General features: G+C 36.1%; 1 protein-coding gene across 4 annotated transcripts in view; it reads right to left on the reverse strand.

Annotated features, from left to right (window-relative positions):
- LOC129753677 (ankyrin-3-like) overlaps positions 1-20,976 on the reverse strand; it is a 110,391-nt gene that overhangs the window by 41,115 nt on the left and 48,300 nt on the right. The window contains exon 1 of one of the 4 annotated variants that reach the window (XM_055749524.1): positions 16,241-16,758. The exons of the other annotated variants lie outside the window; for them this stretch is intronic. Coding sequence (XP_055605499.1) covers positions 16,241-16,264 — 24 coding nt within the window. The 5' untranslated portion in view covers positions 16,265-16,758. Of the gene's footprint in view, positions 1-16,240; positions 16,759-20,976 lie in introns of those variants that run through there. 4 annotated transcript variants of the gene reach the window in all.

Below are 20,976 nucleotides of genomic sequence, written 5' to 3' on the forward strand. Positions count from 1 at the left end.
GCAATGAAGTTCAAAAAGAGGCAAGGAGAAGAAAGAATTGAAGAATTTTCAAAATGTTATTAATCGCGAAAAATAGTTTGAGAAGTTTTTGTCGGCAAATTATGAAAAATACATTCAATTCAAAATATTGTTTTTTTTAAAACCATAAAAGCCTTTTGATAATTCTTTGATTAAACAGGGATCACTGTTAGGGAAAAAAGCTAGTTTGATAGGGATGAAATGTGGATGGTAATAATTTTCTTTCAATACCTAATTCAATATATCTATATTTATTTAACGTTTATCGAATGCCTCATAGAAGTAGGAGTTTCCTTATGAAATTTCTAGGAGCATAGAAGGTGTAGGAAAATACGATCGCACCATTGACCAAAATGGATCCTGATCTTTACATTTTCCTAACTAACACAACCCCGTCCTTTGATACTCGAATATAGATTCGCAGACGTACAGACGGTTTCCATAGTTGGTGATACTTACTTATTTCTGGTTCTGACTATTTCAAAATTATTTTTGGAGTATGCAGGAGCATGAAGTTGCTAGTTGAACCTAGAGAGTATCAAATTAACATTCCTTCCTATTCCCCCATTGACTACTAGGACGTGGCCGGCGCCGTTATTAATCATTTCAAAAACGGAGAGCATGAGTTTTGTACATTGAGAATGAACTGCTAATCCCAAGCACCATTCTTTTGGACTTTGTGCAAAATTGATGGCCTCGATTAATCACGGAGTAGCAACCATTGGCGACGTGGAACTTGTTCTGCTTAGCCACGCCAGCGATCATGGAACTCGAAATGTGCATGAATTGATAAAAAAATAACAAAAAAATCATCTTTTCTTTTGAAGTACGTAATTAAATAGCATTACCATCCCCTGAAACAATTAAATAGCATTTCGAATTCAATAATTTAAGGTGGATATGAGTAGTCAAACAAGCTAAGCTAAGAAATTGGTGACTCCGTCTCTTCAACACTTTGACCATCCCGAACAGTGTAATAGTGGTCGCCCGAAAGCGTTTTGTATTCAAATTTGCAATAGGTTTCCACACAGCAGTTGATCATATAATTTACGAGCCCTTGGTTTGACAGAGACAGTTTGTTTTTGACTCCGCTTCGGCTTCTTCTGCTTCTTATATGTCTTAAGATCCAATCTTATCCCAGCACGATAGACGGTGCAGAGAGGGGATCCCACTCTTTTGGCCCCATCTCGAGCTGAAACAGGTTTCCTATTGGCGTAACCACGCACGACCTTCCGGTCCAAAGTTTTGTCCACCGAACCCGGTTTCTAACCAGATTTTTTTTGTCCACGGAGCTGTTTTCCTCTCCATACCTCCGAATCGAATTTGGGCCGCTTTATTGCGTACTTCTTTCATTTCAACTGAATCAGCGAAATGTGGGGGAAAGTACACCATTTGTGTTCGATATTTTTGCTCTTTTCCGGGAAAATGCTTTAATTTTCACGAAAATTATGAAAAAACGTAAACCAAACTTGATTGGAAAAATGAAAACGGAAAAGATTAAGTGATCCATACGGGGAAATCAATGGCTATCGAAATTTTAGCAAAATTTTAAAAATACTTATTGAGTTAAAGGTGGTCCAAAATAGGTCCCGGGTGTGGTCCAAAATTTCGACCAGAGTAATTATCGAACAAACAAGTTTTTTGGTTTAAATCTTGTTTGATTGTAACAAACGATCATATGTTACGATAAAATATCTTGAGATTGAAAAAAAATCTTGATATTCGTAATGAATGTATAAAACAGCCAACAGTTGAGGAAAAACTTCATGGTCAAATTAAAAAAAAAAACCGACGTTTTGTAGGTAAACCTAAAAACTGACCTGTGCAAAATTTCAGATCAATCGGACTTGATTTAGGGAAGCACCTCAAAACGCTCAAAGTTTCGTTTTTTTTGACACTCAAAATTCACCAAACCCCTTTGGTGAATTTTGAGGGTAAAAAAACCAAAACTTTGGTTTTCCAATTTCTTTAGGGAGGCACCCCCCTAAATCTAAAATATAGTTTTTAAGCCAAATGACTTATGAGTGCATAAAACTTCGAAATCTGGTGTTATCTCGAAAAAAAAAGATTGTCAAAAACTGATGTGATTTTTTTTTTAAAATTATGTAAGAAGATTGGAAAAATCGAAATTTCAATTTTGATGGCAAATGACTTAAAAATGTACGATACGTCGAGATCTGGTGTTATCTCGAAAAAAAATTTGCCAACAATCGAATTTCTGAGACTTACTCGGTTTTCCGAAAAACTGCTGGTTTTCAAAAAACGGCCAAGTCCCAAAAAGTCGACTTTTGGCCAAAACTTTGTTTTCAAGATAACGCCAGATCTCGATATTTCGTGCATTTTTAGTCATTTGGCATCAAACTTAAAATTTCGATTTTCACGATTTCGTAATTTTTAAAACTGTATTTGAACTTGAATCATGTTCGGGTAACAATATTTTTGAATTAATGTTCAACAAAACGATTATTTCGTGAGAAATTTCAGGTTTACGACCAAATTTATGCGTTTGAGTTTCAAATTTTTAGTTTTTATGGATTTCTATGGTTAATCCAAACCAAGGATCTCTAGAGGGTTTTAACCGCAATTGGTATAAAATTGTAGAAGTTATGATTGATTTACTGTAACATTAATGCTTCATTAATATTCTATTAAATAATAAAGAAGAACTACAGTTACAGTACAGTACAGTAGAATAACTTAAATAATTATAGAAAGAACAAAACTTGATGAATCTAACGCGCTTCAGGCTATATTGCTATCGATCATTTGCAGATCACTGTTGCCAACAATGCTGTTGATTTTTGTTTTTCAATTTAAGATTGACAAAAAGATGTAAATGCATTTTTTTGGAATAATTTCGAATTTATCTCAGTTTTAGACTAGAATCATCCATTAAAAAAAATATTTCCTAAAATCTTAAAAATTCTATTTAAAACATAGAATTTAAGAGGTTATTATAATAATACTAGCTGATTTTACCCGGCCTTGCTCGGGTTCACAAAAGATATTAATCAAAATGAGTCTTAGGGCTTGTGATATAGCTCAGTTGGCAAGTCTGTTGCCTCCTGAGCCGATGTCCGCGAGTTCGAGCCTAAGAGTAAACATCGAACACAGTTGTACCGGATAAGTTTTTCAATAACGATCCGCCAACTGCAACGTTGATAAAGTCGCGAATGCCATAAATATGGTAAAACGACTATAATCGAAACAAAAAAAAAATCAAAATGAGTTGTTTGATTTTTCGAAATATTGGAAGCTTTATATTCATCATTTTAAGAAATTGGGCCCATGTTTGGCCACGTAAGTTTTTAAAAAGACATACACCGTCTTAGCCGATTTAGGCTTTACAGACTGAATAAATGACGCGGACAACTTAAGATTAACATTTAACACCCAGTACCGAGACGGGAATCGAACCCATGCCATCAGTGGACCAGCGATTACCGTCGTACCACGCTAACCACTCGACCACCGAGACGTAAGTCTTTTAAAAGTTTTTATGGAGATTACTCTCTGTGTTTATCGATTTCATTTTTTTAGAAGAAGCTTATAGTTTTAAGGATAATGAATTGAATTTCAAAATAATTTCCTTCTTCTCTATCACAAAAAACTTTAATCTCTTTTGGAGACTATTCCACTTTTCAAGATGGATGATCTCCCTGTACAATGGTATATTTAAGTTTTATTTAATTAAAAATTTCTAAAAACAATTCCGAACCTTGTTGAACCATGTTTAAGACTCATTTGGCATGTTTTCAATTGTATGTTTTCGCTTTTTTAATTTAACACTGTTTTTCTTAAATGTTGAAAGTTGCACTAAAAGTTTCTTGGGGTTATCGAAAAGAAATCATCTCTGAACCGAAATAACCATTTAAATGTTATGGAAATGGACTTATTTGAATTCCATTTATTATCAATCAGTGATCAATGTTAAAATTCTTTGAAATCCTTTGTTTGAACTCGCAGTACCAAACGGTTTTTTTTCAAAATTGGATGGTAGAATTGAACACATTGATGACCAAAAATAAATCAAAAAGTATAAATAAATTGGCCAATGAAATAGGATTGTATAAAACTAAAAACCTCAGATTGTATTATCTAATCAATTTTCTAATCCCCCATTTAGATTCCCCGGCGGCTATTAAAGCGTTGAAATTGCAGCCTTCAACATATATATATATATATATATATATATATATATATATATATATATATATATATATATATATATATATATATATATATATATATATATATATATATAACTCTGAATCTAATGATTTTTCCTTTCTCTATAAGGAATCCTAAAAATTTGAAAATGGTTGGTTAAAAGTTTATGAAAATTGGTTCATTAGTTTTTCAGCATTCAGTCCAAAAAGTTATTCAGCTGAAGAAGCCAATTCACTGTTGACTGTTCAGTTTACTGTATATCCTTGTAAACTCTCAAAGCCCCCCAGCGAGGCGGTAGGCAGCACATTGAAAATCACTACAATTTTAGTCAATATATTCTCTACAGGATAGTTGTATTTTTCAATACGAAATGTAGGCTCATTATTGCATCCAAATATTTCGTACCGGTACCACGTGTTTTGAACAGTAGAAGGAAAAAAAACACCCGCCAAAATTTTATCTTTCAAATCTTTGATGCTCAGCAAGCTTTGATTTGCTGTCCAGCACACGTGAACTCTTGATGGTCGTTTCTAATGCACGGCCCATGGTGATGGTGAAAACAACCCCGCCAAAGGGAAAAAATTGGTTCTGAAAAATGGGTGCCATGACTTTTGGTTTGTGGGAAAAAAATGAAAGTTCTATGGGAGGGTCCCTTTTCTCAGGTGGGAGGGGCTCGAAACTATTACTAAAACCTTCCCATGGTCCAAACACATAACTGTACCAAATTTCAGGCTGATCGGTTAAGCGGTGTGGATTTGTATAAGGTGCATACAAACATATATAGTCCAACTCATCTTTATATATTAGATAGTGGGTTGAAAGCTGTCGAAGCTAAGATTATTTAACCTTAACAGTTATGTTATCCCTTTGAATAAAATTTAGGAACCACAATGTACAGCAGGGTTTCTAAAATTGGCCTTAAAAACAGAAATAAAATTTTCAATAAAACACTTCAGGTTTATGATGATCCGTGTATCTAAAGAAAGTAACATGCGAAATTTAAGCTAGATTGAACGGCTGTACCGACTTGCAAAGTGCTAATGGGATTTTAAGACATTTTACTCAGGAGAAGTATAAAAACTGATTTATTATCAAAAATTGTTTAAACGGATCGTTTTTGAACATAGATTTTCTTAACTTTTTCGATGCTTAAGTTAAGACAAACGTCTCTAATCCAGATTGCATCACGGTAAGCGTTATCAAAAAAGTACCTCTAGTAAGTATTTGCTGTTTTTCTTAATCATTGATTTTAAATAAAATTCCCTACAGTTTTCAATCAGAAATTTTAAAAATAATGGATTAGAATGGATTTATATTTTTTGGATAATTCTAATAATTTCAGATAATTTTGCCCCTCTCAGACTGCTGACAGGATTTGCCTGCATGTTTTGAAATTTTATAATTCGAAGATTTTTTTTAACCCATTTTTTATTAAAAGCTCTGTAACTTGTTTGAAGTAAATTTAAAAATTATTCAAAATTTTTGATAAGATTGTTGAGTTACCAGTTGAATTCAGAAATATTGAAAGTAAAAATATAACAGAAAAGCACCTCTGAAATTATAAAACACTGAAAATATATAAATTTTTTGAAGATTTGAAAAAGAAAATTTTCAAAAAAAATTGTATGGGGGGCCCTGCCCAATTATTTTAATTTTTGGTGGAAATGACTTTCTGTCCATGAAAAAAATATCGATACTGTTTTTTTTTCTTGAAGTCCTTACGAAACGAAACTTATTTCAAATTTTCGGGAACCATCAGAAACTTCAAATTCTGAAATATTGCTAGAAATTAAAGACTTAGTGTGTCACAAATAAATTTGCCAAAAATTAATTCATTTGTTTGACTACTTTAAGCTCACATGGCTTCTCATGCCTATTTTTCATGAAATTTTTTATACAAGTAAGTTTTGACAAAACGATTTTTAGTTTTATTCAAAACGAGAAAATTCTTGACAAAATCAATGTAAAATACGGCAATTTTAGAGAAATGTTCATAAATTTTTTACACATGAAAGTTTTGACATAAAATGACAATTTCTTGAACTAAACTCCCTACTACTCTTCAATTGAAAGGGCCCTCCCTTGACCCCAAAACAGGAAAAAAATGCGTAAAATTTGAAACTGATGCTCGTCAAAACTGAAACATTACAAGAAATGATAAATTGCACTCAAGAAAACAAAAAGTAGTTTTTGACAAGTTATCTTAAATATTTGTAAGAACGATCAGTTCAGTAGAACGCTACTGTGTAAGTACAGAAATTTCACAGTATGAAACATATAATAAGTGTTGCCGCATAGTTTAAAAAAGTGGAATATTCCAAGAAACAAGTAGGAAAAGTTTAAAAAATTGAAAGAAGATTTTAAGTCAGCAGAAATACTTTACCATAGAGAAGACAATGCAGACCACTAGCCATAATTTCGAGCTCTCGAGTTGACCCATACAGTTATATAAGTCAAGCTTTTCAATGCAAACTATCAGCTTAATTACCCAGTGTCTGTCTTTAGTATATCCTCAGGTCAAAACGGTGAAGCTACAAAGCTAGGTTTTCTTTTACTTATTTCATGTCTCTCTTTATTTGAAATTGTTTTTCTTATTTAAATGTGGATTTCATCAAAAAGGAAAAAACTTTAACAAAAATTCGGCTTTTTTTTTTAACAATTATTTATTTGAAACGGCTCGTACCAGTAGGTTTGAAGGAGCCAAACTCGATTTGATTTTTACAATTGATTGCTTAAAACTAACGGTTTTTTAGAGGCAAAAGAAGACAGAAAGGGAAACATGAAAATAAAAAGAATTACAGGTGGAGATCGATAGCTTTTAGAAAAAGATAGATTTCAAACATGTAATCCAAGTCTATCACAGCTAGCACATCTCTCACTGGAACATTAGGTGGTTTCCCTCGGGCCCGAAGGGAGTCAATAAGATTCGATCTGGCGACAAGGTGGGTCTCACACGACCAAACAATATGCTCAATATCATGGTAACGTTGGCCACAACTACATAAATTGCTGCCAGCAATATTTACACGATAGAGTACCGCGTCTAAGGAATAATGATTGGACATGAGACGGGAAAATATTCGAATAAAATCTCGACTCAAGTTCAATCTATTAAACCAGGGTTTAAGACTTACCTTTGGGATAATGGAATGGAGCCACCGACCCAACTCATCCTCGTCCCATTTTCGCTGCCAGTTGAGAAGAGAGTTTCTCCGAACCAAAGAGTAAAATTCGTTAAAGACGATTTCCCGTTGGTATGTGTCACCTTCCATTGCACCCACCTTTGCCAGTGAATCTGCCTTCTCATTGCCTACTATCGAACAATGTGAGGGGACCCAAACAAAGGTGATGGAAAAGCAGCGTTTTGATAAAGTACTCAAAATATCTCTTATCTTCTCAAGGAAGTACGATGAATTCTTTCCGGGCTTTATTGAACGAATAGCCTCAACAGAGCTAAGGCTGTCCGTTACAATATAGTATTGTTCAACAGGTCGTGAAGCCACGTTGTCCAGAGCCCAATGAATAGCTGCTAATTCAGCGATATACACTGAGCATGGACATTGCAGGCTATAAAAGGCACTGGATACTTGGTTGAACACTCCAAAGCCGGTACACTCGTTTATTAGAGAACCATCGGTGAAGTACATTTTTTCAGCATTGACGTGTCCATACTTTGCACAGAAAATCCCGGGAACAACAAGGGAACGATGTTGTACCGGTATTCCACGAATTTCCTGCTGCATAGACAAATCAAACTGGACAGAAGAGTTGTCGTAGTCTGGGATGAAAACACGAGTTGGAGAGTACGAAGAAGGATTCACCTCCATGGACATGAAGACATGGTATACAGACATAAATCTGGTTTGAAAATTTTGCTCAAGTAGCCTTTCAAAATTTACAATCACCAATGGGTTCATGACCTCGCACCTGATGAGGAACCGGAGTGATAATAAATTGAATCGATCTTTTAGTGGGAGTATGCCTGCCAAAACTTCAAGACTCATGTTATGCGTTGAGTGCATACAGCCCAAAGCGATGCGGAGACAACGATATTGGATACGCTCGAGTTTGATGAGATGAGTTTTAGCAGCTGACTGGAAACAGAAGCTACCATACTCCATAACTGAGAGAATAGTTGTTCGATACAATTTTAAAAGATCTTCAGGATGGGCTCCCCACCAGGTGCCAGTGATTGATCGGAGAAAATTTATTCTCTGTTGGCATTTTCCTTTCAGATACTTAATGTGGGCTCTCCAGGTGCACTTGGAATCAAACCAAACCCTAAGATACTTAAAACACCTCGATTGAGTGATCGTTCTTCCTAGGAGTTGAAGCTTAGGTTGAGCAGGTCTATGTTTCTTAGAGAAAACAACCATCTCCGTTTTCTGTGGAGAAAACTCAATCCCAAGCCCCAAAGCCCAAGTTGATAATCTGTCTAAAGTATCTTGTAAAGGTCTGTGCAGATGAGACTCAGTAGAACCTGTGACAGACACTACGCTGTCATCTGCAAGTTGTCTTAGAGTGCAGCCTTCAGAGAGACAACTGTCGATGTCACTTACGTAAAAGTTGTACAAAAGTGGACTCAAACATGAACCCTGCGGGAGGCCCATGTAAGAGGTTCTTCTAACTGCAATATCCCCGTGAGCAAAATTCAAACGTTTCTCACAAAGCAAATTGTATAAGATGTTGTTCAAAAGAGGAGGCAGACCCCGGGAGTGCAATTTGTCTGACAAAACCTCTATAGAGACTGCATCAAAAGCTCCCTTTATGTCTAGAAACACTGAAGCCATTTGTTCACGTTTCGCATACGCCATTTGTATCTCTGAAGACAGCAAAGCAAGACAATCATTTGTCCCTTTGCCCCTGCGAAACCCAAACTGAGTATCTGAAAGGAGACCATTTGTTTCCATCCATTTATCCAATCGGAACAAAATCATTTTCTCCATCAATTTCCGAATACAAGACAACATCGCTATTGGACGGTATGAATTAAAATCGGACGCTGGTTTCCCAGGCTTTTGGATGGCAATAACTCTCACTTGTCTCCAATCTTCGGGAACAATGTTCTGCTCCAAGAATTGATTGAATAAATTCAACAAGCGAAATTTAGCAGAATCCGGAAGGTTTTTCAACAGGAAGGTTTTTTATTTTATCAAATCCCGGAGCTGAATTGTTACAAGAGAGGAGAGCAAGTGAGAATTCCACCATCGAGAAACTGGAATCCAAATCACATCTATTCGGAGGCACACTTCGGATGATTTTTTTTACAGGTGTAGAATCTGGACAGATTTTCCGTGCGAAATTGAAAATCCATTTATGCGAATGTTCTTCACTTTCGTTCGTGGAAGAACGATTACGCATGCTTCGCGCCACATTCCACAAAGTGCTTAAGGATGTTTCCCGCGATAAACCTCCCACAAAATTACGCCAATGCGCACGTTTTTTCCCCTTGATCAGGTTTTTGAATTGCTGCTCAAGAGAAAAATACGCGTTGAAGTTATCCAAGGTTCCGTGTTTCCGAAAAACTTTAAAAGCGTTCGATTTGTTCACGTAAAGTTTGGTACACTGACTGTCCCACCATGGATTGAGAGGCCTTCTACGAACAGCTGGATCTGGGATGGGTTTCGTTTGAGATTGAACTGCAGTATCATAAATCAAGCGAGCAAGAAAGGTATATTCCTCCAACGGAGGTAAACCTTCCGCAGCAGAATCTATGACTGAATCAATTGCTTCCGAGTACTTTTTCCAGTCGATGTGTCTTGTGAGATCATATGCCATATTTGTTGAATTTGAAGTGTTGACCCCATTGGTGATTGTAATTTTGATAGGTAAGTGGTCACTACCATTGGGATCGGGGATTACCTTCCACTGGCAATCCAATGATAGTGAGTTTGAGCAGAGTGAGAGGTCAATTGCACTTGGTCTTGCAGGAGGTTTAGGTACTCGTGTTTTTTCACCCGTGTTCAAAACTGTTAAATTGAAACTGTCACAAATGCCATAAATAAGATTAGAACGTCTATCGTCAATTTGTTCTCCCCAAACAGTTCCATGCGAATTGAAATCACCCAGGATCAACCTTGGCTCAGGCAAAACTGAGCAAAGGTTCTCTAGGTGACTTCGATCCACTGTAACTCTCTGAGGCCAGTATAAACTGACAACGCATAAGTCCCTACCTCTTATAGTTGTATGACATGCAACAGCTTCAATTCCACCTGACGAAGGAAGGTGGATTCTATAAAATGAGTGGCGCTTATTAATCCCTAAAAGCACCCCTCCATAAGAATCGTCACGGTCCAGGCGGATAATATTAAAATCGTGGAAAGAGATATCATTTTGAGAAGAAAGCCAAGTTTCGGACAAAGCAAAAATATCACAATTAGTTTCATGCAGAAGAAATTTTAACGGATCCAGTTTGGGGATTAGACTACGGCAATTCCACTGTAATACAGTGATATCTCCGACCTCTCGGCTTGAATTAGCCATCAAGAGAGACAAACACTGAAAGAAGGGGCCAAGTTTGCATCATCTGCATTAAAAATGACTTCACGATAGGTAGCATTGCAGTGACAATGCTTCTAATTGATTCAGAAACGTTGAAAAACGAAAAAATCCCATTTAAAATTTCAGTTAGTTTAAAAATCCCAGATTGAGTAGGCGTTTCACTAGAAAAGTGATTAGAATTCGGGATCTGGGATTCAGGATTTGAAGATCTCGAAGCTGTCGGTTTATTCTGTGGAGAAATATTTCCTCGAAAACCAGGAGGCACTTGATTTACTTTTTTCCCCATTAGTCGGCCTTTTCCCAATGGTGATTGGAGGGATAACGGTTGCAATTTTGTTAGGTATTTTGGGAGAAGTCGCTTTTGCGCGCTTTCGAGAGTTTCCTACAAAGCAGACAGGGTGTTCATCATCAGCTGTGTCCGTGTCATCATGATCAACTGACAACACAGAAAATATGTTACTAGATTGAGGTTGGGTCGGTGGAGAAGCGCTCTTTAGTATAGCGGCGTAAGAACGTTTGGAACGTTCTTTCAAAGAGCGCTTCTGTTTATCCCAGCTGCCCTTAAATGCATCGCACAACGAGATATCATGGGGCGAGCCCCCGCAATAGACGCATTTCTGCTCTATTGCTGAGCATGCTCCTTCCCCATGACTCTCCCCACAAAGAGGGCAGCGCTTCTTATTGCAGCAATGGGACGCAGTGTGACCCAATTTGATGCAATTTTTGCACTGCATTGGGCGAGGCACATTAAAGACGAACAGAAGTCTTAAAATTCCGTCAATCAAGACGTAGTGAGGGAGAGCGGTGCCCGCGAAGGTCACACGAAACGAGCCTGAAGGAGAATACTTTTTAACTCCATTAACGACGTTGGCAGTTGTGAGTTGACGACAATCCAAGATTTCGACCGAAGTCGAATCAAGGCTCTTAAACTTACCAACGCCGTGGGACTTAACATATTCCGCCTCCAGACTCGTTTCAGTTATAACACCCTCGATCTCTACGTCTCGAGACGGAATGTACAACTGGTACTCTAATTTGAAAAAATTACTGGCAAGAATTCCATTTGCAGCCTTCCGATTGGCCACAACAATGCGCAATTTGCTCGGTCTTGACGTAGTGATACTGGTTACGGAGTTCCACCTCGCCAGATCTTTTGTAATCTGAACAACATTTAAGCTTTTTCCGTTTTCTTTGGGCCGGATAAAAACCACCCAAGGCCCAGAAAAAGTTGAACTATCAGGATATGTTCGGAGCCGGGTTGCTCTACTCTCAGTTGGTGATGATGTGGATTTACCCTCCATCGAAGAAATATGAGCATTGGAAGGACCAGCTTCAGCCGAACCCTCCGGAAGCTCCTCATCTTCGGAGATGTTGTTCCCATCATCCCCAACTGGGTTTAACCCCCCCGCCTTCGTTCATATTTTAAAGCGAAAGACAAATGTCTCCGCCTCCAGCAATAAAAACGAAGCACACAATGAATGAAAACTATATACAGAGAAAATATAGAAAAAGGATAGTGAAAAAAGAAAATTTACAAACTTGCAATCACTGTTAGCTTCTCGAGTCGTCCAGACACGTGGTACACCTCGTTGATAGGAGTAGGCTTCGGCGAAACGACGGCAACCGGACTTCCTTCTTTGATTGAAGATGGCCTTGATATGGAAACGTCAACAAGGGATTCCCAGGGGAGCTGCTCAATGAATCCGTTATACGGGTACGGCAAACAGAACCGGATTGCCCGGATAGTCTTCCGTAAGGTATCCAATTCCAGTATAATCGGGGGACACAATTGATGCTCTGCTGATGGTCTTGGTGCCGATGGTGATGGCAAAACAAATTGATGCTTCTGTCCAGACGTCGGGACCGCACTCTTGGGCTGGTGGAGGAATACAGTTGGCCAACCTCCACTGCAGTATGAATTCGGCAATTGACGACCGAATAGGACCACTACTTGAGGGAACTTCGTTTGATTTTTAACCTCGATAGCACGAGAAAAGCAGCGAAAAAACAAAACACATCCGCACTCTCCGAGCTACTGGGATGGAATGTTCGGCTTTTTTGTTAATTTTAAATTGTTTTTCATTTTTATGTAAATATGAATTTCATCAAAAAGGAAAAAACTTTTAAAAAAATGGCACTTTGACACTTTAAATGACGAATTTATTTTTTTTCTATCTGGATAAAACTATATAGATATTGTAAAATTCATTGTTAAAAGAACTCTGCCTGTTGAATTTGGTATCCACTTAAGAGAAGCGAATGTTATAGTAGCTCAAAACATATGAAAAATTGAAAAAAGTAATAATCATTCCAAAACTCGTCAATAAAAGCCGATTAGTTTATTAAAAAAAAATTGCGGCAATAAACAAAAATTCCGAATTATGAAAAAATAAGTAAAAAGTATTCATTTTAGATGCATGTAAGATTTATTAATATCAATTTTTTGATAATTTAAATGAAGACCCGTAGAATTAAGTAGAAATTCTTAGGTTTTTCACCGATAGAAAAAGCGGTACATTTCGAGTAAACGGAAAGGAGGGAAAAATTCAAACAGAAATTCAACATATTCACAAAAGGGAGACGAATTGGTAACTCAACATTTATTACTTTTTCAATGTTGATCACCGAAGAAAAAATGGAAAATGTACGACAAGTTCAACGTGGTAAGCAAGGTTGCCGAAATCACAGAAAAATCTATATTTCACTGAATTTTGAGCATGTTTTCATCACAGAATCTGTGTCACAGAACACATAATTTTCTAAATAATTACAGAATTCACAGATTTTTTAAATTTTTAAACAACAAACTTTAATTTTTTATGTCTATAAAAATTTTGGATTTCCAACTTTGAATTGGAGAAATGTTATTCTGATCCAAAATGTAAAGAAACACCCAATTTGTCATGATTTTTAAATGAAATTAATGGTAATATCATCACAGAATTATTGGGTAAAATCACAGAAAGTTAGTATTTTATCACAAAACACAGATTTTTTTCAGCAACCTCGATGGTTAGCCGAAGTTTACCGGGTCTGCTGGTTTTGATATGAAATATAAAGTCGAGGGGTCCACCAATAGCTAGATCATAATGCAAACTTTTTTGTTATGCATTTTAGGGCTTTAGTTGCTTCGATAAAGTTGTCAATCTCAACAAAATATACAATTTTGTTGAACATGTTAAAGTTCTACTACTTCATACGGTAAATTAAAAGAAATGACCTTGAAAAAAACATTTTTTTTTTATCTGGAACGTTGAAGTAAGACAAAGCGATTTTCAGTCTTGAAAACAAAGTTGAAACAAGTCAAGATCTACATTTGATTGATACATTTGATGTGTTTTAAAATCGCTGAAGCGCTCTAGGAATCGTGTGAGATATCCAACAAAGTACACGGAAAAATTGCAAAAATCAAATCTATTCTTTTTTTTTTGAAACAAAAATTGTTTTTGAAAATTCGTTATATTTTCCTTAGATTTGCAAATACTAACAAATTTTTAAATCTCAATCAATCACAAACACCTTTCTGCACACAATTAACAACGTTTGGAAGATTTGTTTTTTATTTATCCATTTATTTTTATTTTTATTTTTTTTTTCAATTATAGTCGTTTTAACATCTTTATGTCATTCGCGACTTATATCAACGATGCAGTTGGCGGACAGTCTTTGAAAAACTTATCCGGTACAACTGTGATCAATGTTTACTCTTGGGCTAGAACTCACGAACATCGGCTCAGGAACCAATTGCCAACTGAGTTATATCACATGCCTTTTTGGAAGAAATTTGTAAAATCGTATTGAAATGTATTTGTAATTTCTAAAATTATTTTTCAACTTTGATGGGCCATAACTTTCATAATTCTCAAAACAACGATTTCAAACCTGTTCAGTAGTGTTATTTGAATTAAAAAATTTATTGTTTTAACTGAATCAATAACTGCTACTCTTATTTAAAAAAAAGTCATGCATTAAAAGGCTAACTGTAATTCTTAACGATTTTAATCGATATTTTAATCAAAACTGGCAAAGTTTGTAACACCAGCCTATGCGGATTATATATACGGGCTTAAACACAAAATTTCATTGTACAAAACATTGTTGTAGGTACCTCATGACTATTCACTGTTGAAATAATGTTCTTACTTATTTCAATACTTACGACACAGAAATCTGAACCAACCAAAAGCTGTTCACCTTTTCACTATGATATATTTTTTTTAATTTATAAATTTTTTCACCAATTTCAGTGTTTTAGAAAAAGCAGTTGAAATGAAAAAAAACTTTGAACAATTAACTCAGTTATATTCTACCTCTACCAACCTTGGCCTTAGTTTTGAAATTCGCAAAACCATTTATCGTATAATTTGCATATCACGTCCCAAAGTAAAGGAACAGAGTGAGCTGGAATGTAGGAACCAAATCATGAATATTTCCATCCACTAACATTCCGTCTGTTACAGTTCTTCCAAAAGATGTCAAAAGATCAAAAGTTATCCTTCATCGATTTTTCGCAACAGGCACAATTCCGGCGAATTGAAGAAGTTTGTGCCCCATCGAAAGCGAGAATTTATTGTTGGGATTAGAACCCTTTCAACTAAACTGATTTCAACGCTCTCTAGAAGTTATCTTCAATGCCGTCCAATTTTCGCATCTTCAAGGGTTAGATTCTTCCAAACAAAATTTATTCCTTTGGTCGTGTATGACAAAATAACCTGTCGGCCATTTTGGTTTTCCGTTTTCCGTATACCGGATGCAGGATGCCTGGCTGCCTGCGGGGTGACGGCGAAAATTCCACCTCATGCGTGAAGGTGGAAGCAAAGGCAGCAACAGCATCTAACAGCAAGCAAGCAAGCAAACAAACAAGTCACACAGATCCCATTCGTTTTGAATCGATGAATGAAGATATTTGCTGGAAACATTTTCCGCAGCAAAATTGTCCGATTGACTGCTGTTGCTGCAGCAGAATTGATGAGAAGCCAAATGCCTCCTGGCTACCGGGTGGAACCCGCAGAGAAGGAACGAACAAGAAGAAGCACAGCAAAAGGTTTCCTTAAAGTGAAAATATCGATCGCGATGCGGCAAAGCTAGGACGCTTTGCTGCAACTAACTGCTGTTCGTTAGTTGCTGCTTTTGAAGGATAAATGAAGCGTTTCGTCCCGATTCTGGCCAAACAAAGTTTGGCTCCGCTCCATCGATTACGCAGGATGAGATTGCGTTAATTTCCAAGCTAATTTGGAGCTTTTCCATGGCTTGCGAAGTTGCCAGTCTTTTCCAGACAAAAGGGAGCCATCTTTTTTCTCGGTCCCTTTTGGCGAACACCACGGGAGGAAGTATCGATTTTTCCTCGGCGCGCACACCACACGCACCCTTCTTCTTTTCCTGTCTTCTCGTTCCCTCAGATCCTAGCTCTTCGTAAGGCAGAACCTTGAAAGTGTGGTGAAAAAAAGATGGTGGACAGACTTTTGGAGAATTTTCTCGGTCTTCGACCGAAGAAAAAGTACATTTTCCGGACCTGTTCCGGGACCTTTTTTCATCCCCGAAGGCAAATTACCTGTGTCCCATTTTCGGTGACCATGGCAGAAGGACAGACGATGGAGATCTTCTAGGCTGGGCGTTCAATCGCTAATTTGCCATAAAAGGTATGGCCGCTTTTTCCTTCTTTGTGTCGCAGGGCAGCTTCCAACTAGGGAAAAAAAAACTTTTCACTGCACTTTCTTCCCACTACTTTTTTACTGTTAAATCAATCCGAATCACTTCGCGAACAACAAATGATTTCACATTTAAATGATTAAGATTGCATAACTTCAGGCAATTCTTCACTCAAGCTTTTTTTTTTGTAAGACAGGAAACATTGAAAGCGAGAAACACTAGCTAGAGACACAATAATTTACTTTTTTTCGAAAACTGGAGACAGACAATGAAATAGGAAACAATAATTTTAACTACAATTCATTGGAATTGGAATTTTTCAACTTCAATGGGTGGGGGAAAAATGGCTAACTCCCCAGGGGAAAATCTATGGTTTCCACGTGATTTCCTTATTTTCAATTTTCTTCTAATCCGTTTGAGAGCTGTACTAAGACTGACCAAGAACCTATCCTTGCGGCCAGGATATATGACGGAAAATCGGACAAGATTCGATATTTTCCGGCCGGCGCAGGCGTCACATTTTCGAACACCGATCGTCAGGATTTGACAGGATCAACCGAAGCCAGGAAGCCGACAAAGTTCGAAAAGCAACAAGACCCGACGACAAGTGCCGGTATAAACATAAACTTTCCCCCGAACACCACCCAGAAAGCCGGTCCCTTTTCCTAAAACCAAAGACAACAACCTGTTCGGAAATGTGGGTTTATCAACAAACAGCACGTGCTTACCCGGAAAAATTCCTGCGCCAGTGTTTGTGTGACAGCTCTACGACCAAACCAAAACATTCCCTTTTATCCTTCGCAAGTATTGGTGAAACCCCTAGCAAAACCGAGGGGTGCATTTCACGCCAATTATGTTGCTCCCTTTCCCTACATTTTCATTGACATAATACCCACCCTTGAAGTCAATTCACTTGTTTTCGTTTTTTCCCTGGTTCTGGGGTGTCCTTTTTCGTTTGGGTTTTTATTGTTTTTTTCCTGCTTGCTCCCTTGCGTGACACATACCGATTGCGGCCTTTACGTGACATCATCATCATCATTGGCAGTAGGTATGGGCATCATTGGCGTCGTCGCCGTTTTGAATGCCCCTGGTTTATTTAGTACCTGATGCCCTATATGGTATGGTATAGGGATGCATGTCGGCACGGAACATTCCATGCATGGGCTACATTTAGGCATTAGCAGGTGGAACCGACTGACTGCTTTAGGTTCGCTTTTTTATGCTTGCTCCTTCTTCTGGTGTGCTTATGTCATCGATGTGCGAAAAAAGGGTTATCAACTTTCAATACAGGGAAGCCTTCCGGTATAATTTGTAGTCATTACCAGATTACCCTTTTCGACGATAAAGTACCATTTAAGGAATGAGAAAAAAAGTAAAAGAAGATTGTTTATCAAGTAACCTGAAGGCTTTGATTTGGTTGTTTAATCCTAATCCGCCGCAGATTTTTTTTTTTATTCCTGGCCTAAACCGCTAAATATGTACCTCTTGTTTCTCGACCGCTTTTTTTCTACAAAATTTATAGTTTTGAAAGCTTGAAACGTGACTTAGAATCAAATATGATTCTAAAACAATGTACAGCTATTATAATTTATTTTAAAGTTTTTCAAAGTCTAAGAAAAAAAATCCGAAAACATGCTCCGGGAAAAAAATTACAAGTCAGTTATTAAGTGCTCGAAAAAAAAAAATCACTTTGTGCCTAAAGACCATCACATAAAATAATAATAATAAATATTAGTGATACGATTGAAAATAAATCAGAATCAAAGCTTCAAATAGATGCTCTTTCTGGTAAGTCATTAATTAACTATTCTAAATGATGTTCCTTATTCTGAACTAGTAATCTGCTGAAAATAAATTTAAAACAGTCTTGTTTACAAATTTTAAATCAATATTTCTGGAGTACCAGAAAATACGAATTATTTTTTTTAATAAAACCTGAATTAAATGTTTTGGGCATAAGAATCAGTGCACAGAAATAGAATACATAAAATATAACAATAGATTGAAAAAAGTTGAATCAGAGTTCTAAAATTAATTTCAGATCAAATCAGTAAATTATAAACCATTGTTGTGCAAAATGATAATATGTACATTAGACTAGTTCGATTTTCGGCTTTTTTCGAAGATCAAAGCCGGACTCATATGGATTGTTCCTCAGACATTTTCAAGTATTTCTGCCAAATTTGAGATCTATTATTGAACTAATCTCTGTTCTGCGCAATGAGTTTTTGTGAAAAAGTTTATTTTCTTGAAAATTGAGAAGTAGGCTTTGTTCGTTGGGTGATGGGTGTGTTTTTTCATCAGCAAAATCTAAAAACGAGAACATTTGTAAATTTGTCATTCTAACAAGAAAAGAATCGATTTATGCGAACACAAAACTTCCGGATTGGATGAGGTTCCTGAATTGGAATGGAATTAAGCCGATTTGACCGCAAAAAACTGATCATTGAGTTCTGGGATTGCTTTCCGGAGAAGTAAACTTCAAAACTTTAACAGAAGGGGCAAGAACTGCTTGCAAGTGTGCTTAAGGTGTTTACCAGAACCTTATTCCGCGTTTATGAGGAACAGCTTCGAACCAATCGAAAAAATAAACGAAGGAGTGAAAGCAAGCAGGACCAATAGCGGATGTCCATCCCAAATGATGTCTAACGGATCCGAAATCTTGCTGAGCAATTGGACGAAGCTAAGTATTGAAATAATTAAAATAGATTTTTTTTAATTTTCAGCTCGAGGATTAGTAATTAATTGACACACAGATAATACCTGTACTTATGTGTATTTTCATAGAAGTGGTTGAAGAATTTTTTTTAATAATTTGCTCACGAGAGTTATCAAAATTTCGTTTTCCAAAGCACAAAAACACAAAAATGTTATCTAAGTTGTCATATTTCTAGATCAATCATGATGGACTGTTTTATTTTGGGATTTTCTGTGAAACTTATTAGGTCATTAGCGTTTCAAGTAATGTTGAAAAATTCCGTCCAATCAAAAGATTGTGTAGGACAAATACTAGTAGATTTGAAAAGAACATAATATTATTCAGTAAACATAGAAAGAAAGTTTCAAATAATGAATCATTTGAGAATCTTTGAAATCTATTTGAAGAATTTACGTAAGGTGTGATGATGCAAATCATTTACAAATCAATTTTTAAAGAAATGTTCTGAGCTTTGCGAAAAAAAACTTCAATTTCAAACAATCTCGCTGGCCTTGAAAGTGACAGTGTTTGTAATGAGTAAATTGGGGATTTTTTATATTTTGGCAAGATTACTAATATTTATAGGCTTATTATTGTGATTATTGTATAGCTTGAATAGAACCATACGAATGATTTCTTGTAAGGGACTCTTGATTCACTTGTGACAAACAAATTAAAATATTTTTCAGATTCTTGATACATACATAGAATTTTTTTTTTGATTATTTGAGGGTTTTTAAATTAAAATATTGAATGAAATTGACTAACAACAAAACCCAGGTGAAACAAATACCTTAGTCAAAAAAAAAAAAAGAATAAAAGCTTTCTCAATGGCAAGTGGCTTTGCTAGTTATAACACTGTATTATTTTGATCATTCCAAACTTTTTTTTCTGTTTAGTTCATTAAAATTCTAACAAATAGTTTTTTTTATTTCAAAGTCAAGGCTGTTGATAGAGCGTCAAAAATAGGTTAAAATATGCGCTACACTAGTCAAAAGTGTTTCCTGATCATATCCTTGCTAGGATGCAGAGGTGACCTCGGTCCTAAAGCACGAATTATTTCTTTCATCCCTTTTTCTCTTTCAAAACTATCAATTGACTATTAGGACGTGGCCAGCGCCGTTATTGATGATTTAAGAGAGAGCATCAGTTTTGGGCATTGTGTTGTGAATGTGCTGTCAGTCCCAGATACCATTTATTTGACCTTTGAACAAAATTGGTGGCCTCGGTCAATCACGGAGTAGCAACCATTGGCGATGTGGAATTCGTTCTACTGAGCCACACCAGCAATCATGGTGTTCGAAATGCAGAAATAATAATGATCTTATTCAAGATATGTTTCCAAAACACGCTCAATTTAAAACAAAATTAGGTACCATAAAGAAAAAAAACAGATAAAATGTACCATGTATTTGTTATTAAAAATTTTGATTCATAGAATTTCAGGAAAATTGCGTTTCTGAACACAAAAATTTAGATTTGTAAAACTAAAACATACTTTTTTTTTGAAAAAAAGGAAAAATCCAAAAAGTAGGATTATTAAATTTGGTGAATTTAATTCAACATCAATACTAAATATGGAGATAAAAATATAAGTTTTCAAACATTTCAGAATAAAAAAAATTAAAAATTATTATTAGAAAATTAGAATCGCCGAAAATTATAATTATAAAATTGAATTGATAACTCCCAGAACAGCACTTTTGGTGCCTATTGTTTGATCACTGATTTAAATGAATTTTGAGTCCAGATCTCGTTTTTTTGTCAGATCTTGTCTATCACCTCTACTTTTGTTGATATAGAATTTATAATTCAAAAAATGAATCAGATTTAGCAGAAATCAATCATTGATAACTGTTGAAACATAAAAGCTACATGAAAAACAAAAACTGATTCTAAATTTGTTTAAAATCAATTTCATCGAAGAATAATGTTTAGCT

The sequence above is a fragment of the Uranotaenia lowii genome, chromosome 3 (assembly GCF_029784155.1).
Source record: "Uranotaenia lowii strain MFRU-FL chromosome 3, ASM2978415v1, whole genome shotgun sequence".
NCBI lineage: Eukaryota > Metazoa > Arthropoda > Insecta > Diptera > Culicidae > Uranotaenia > Uranotaenia lowii.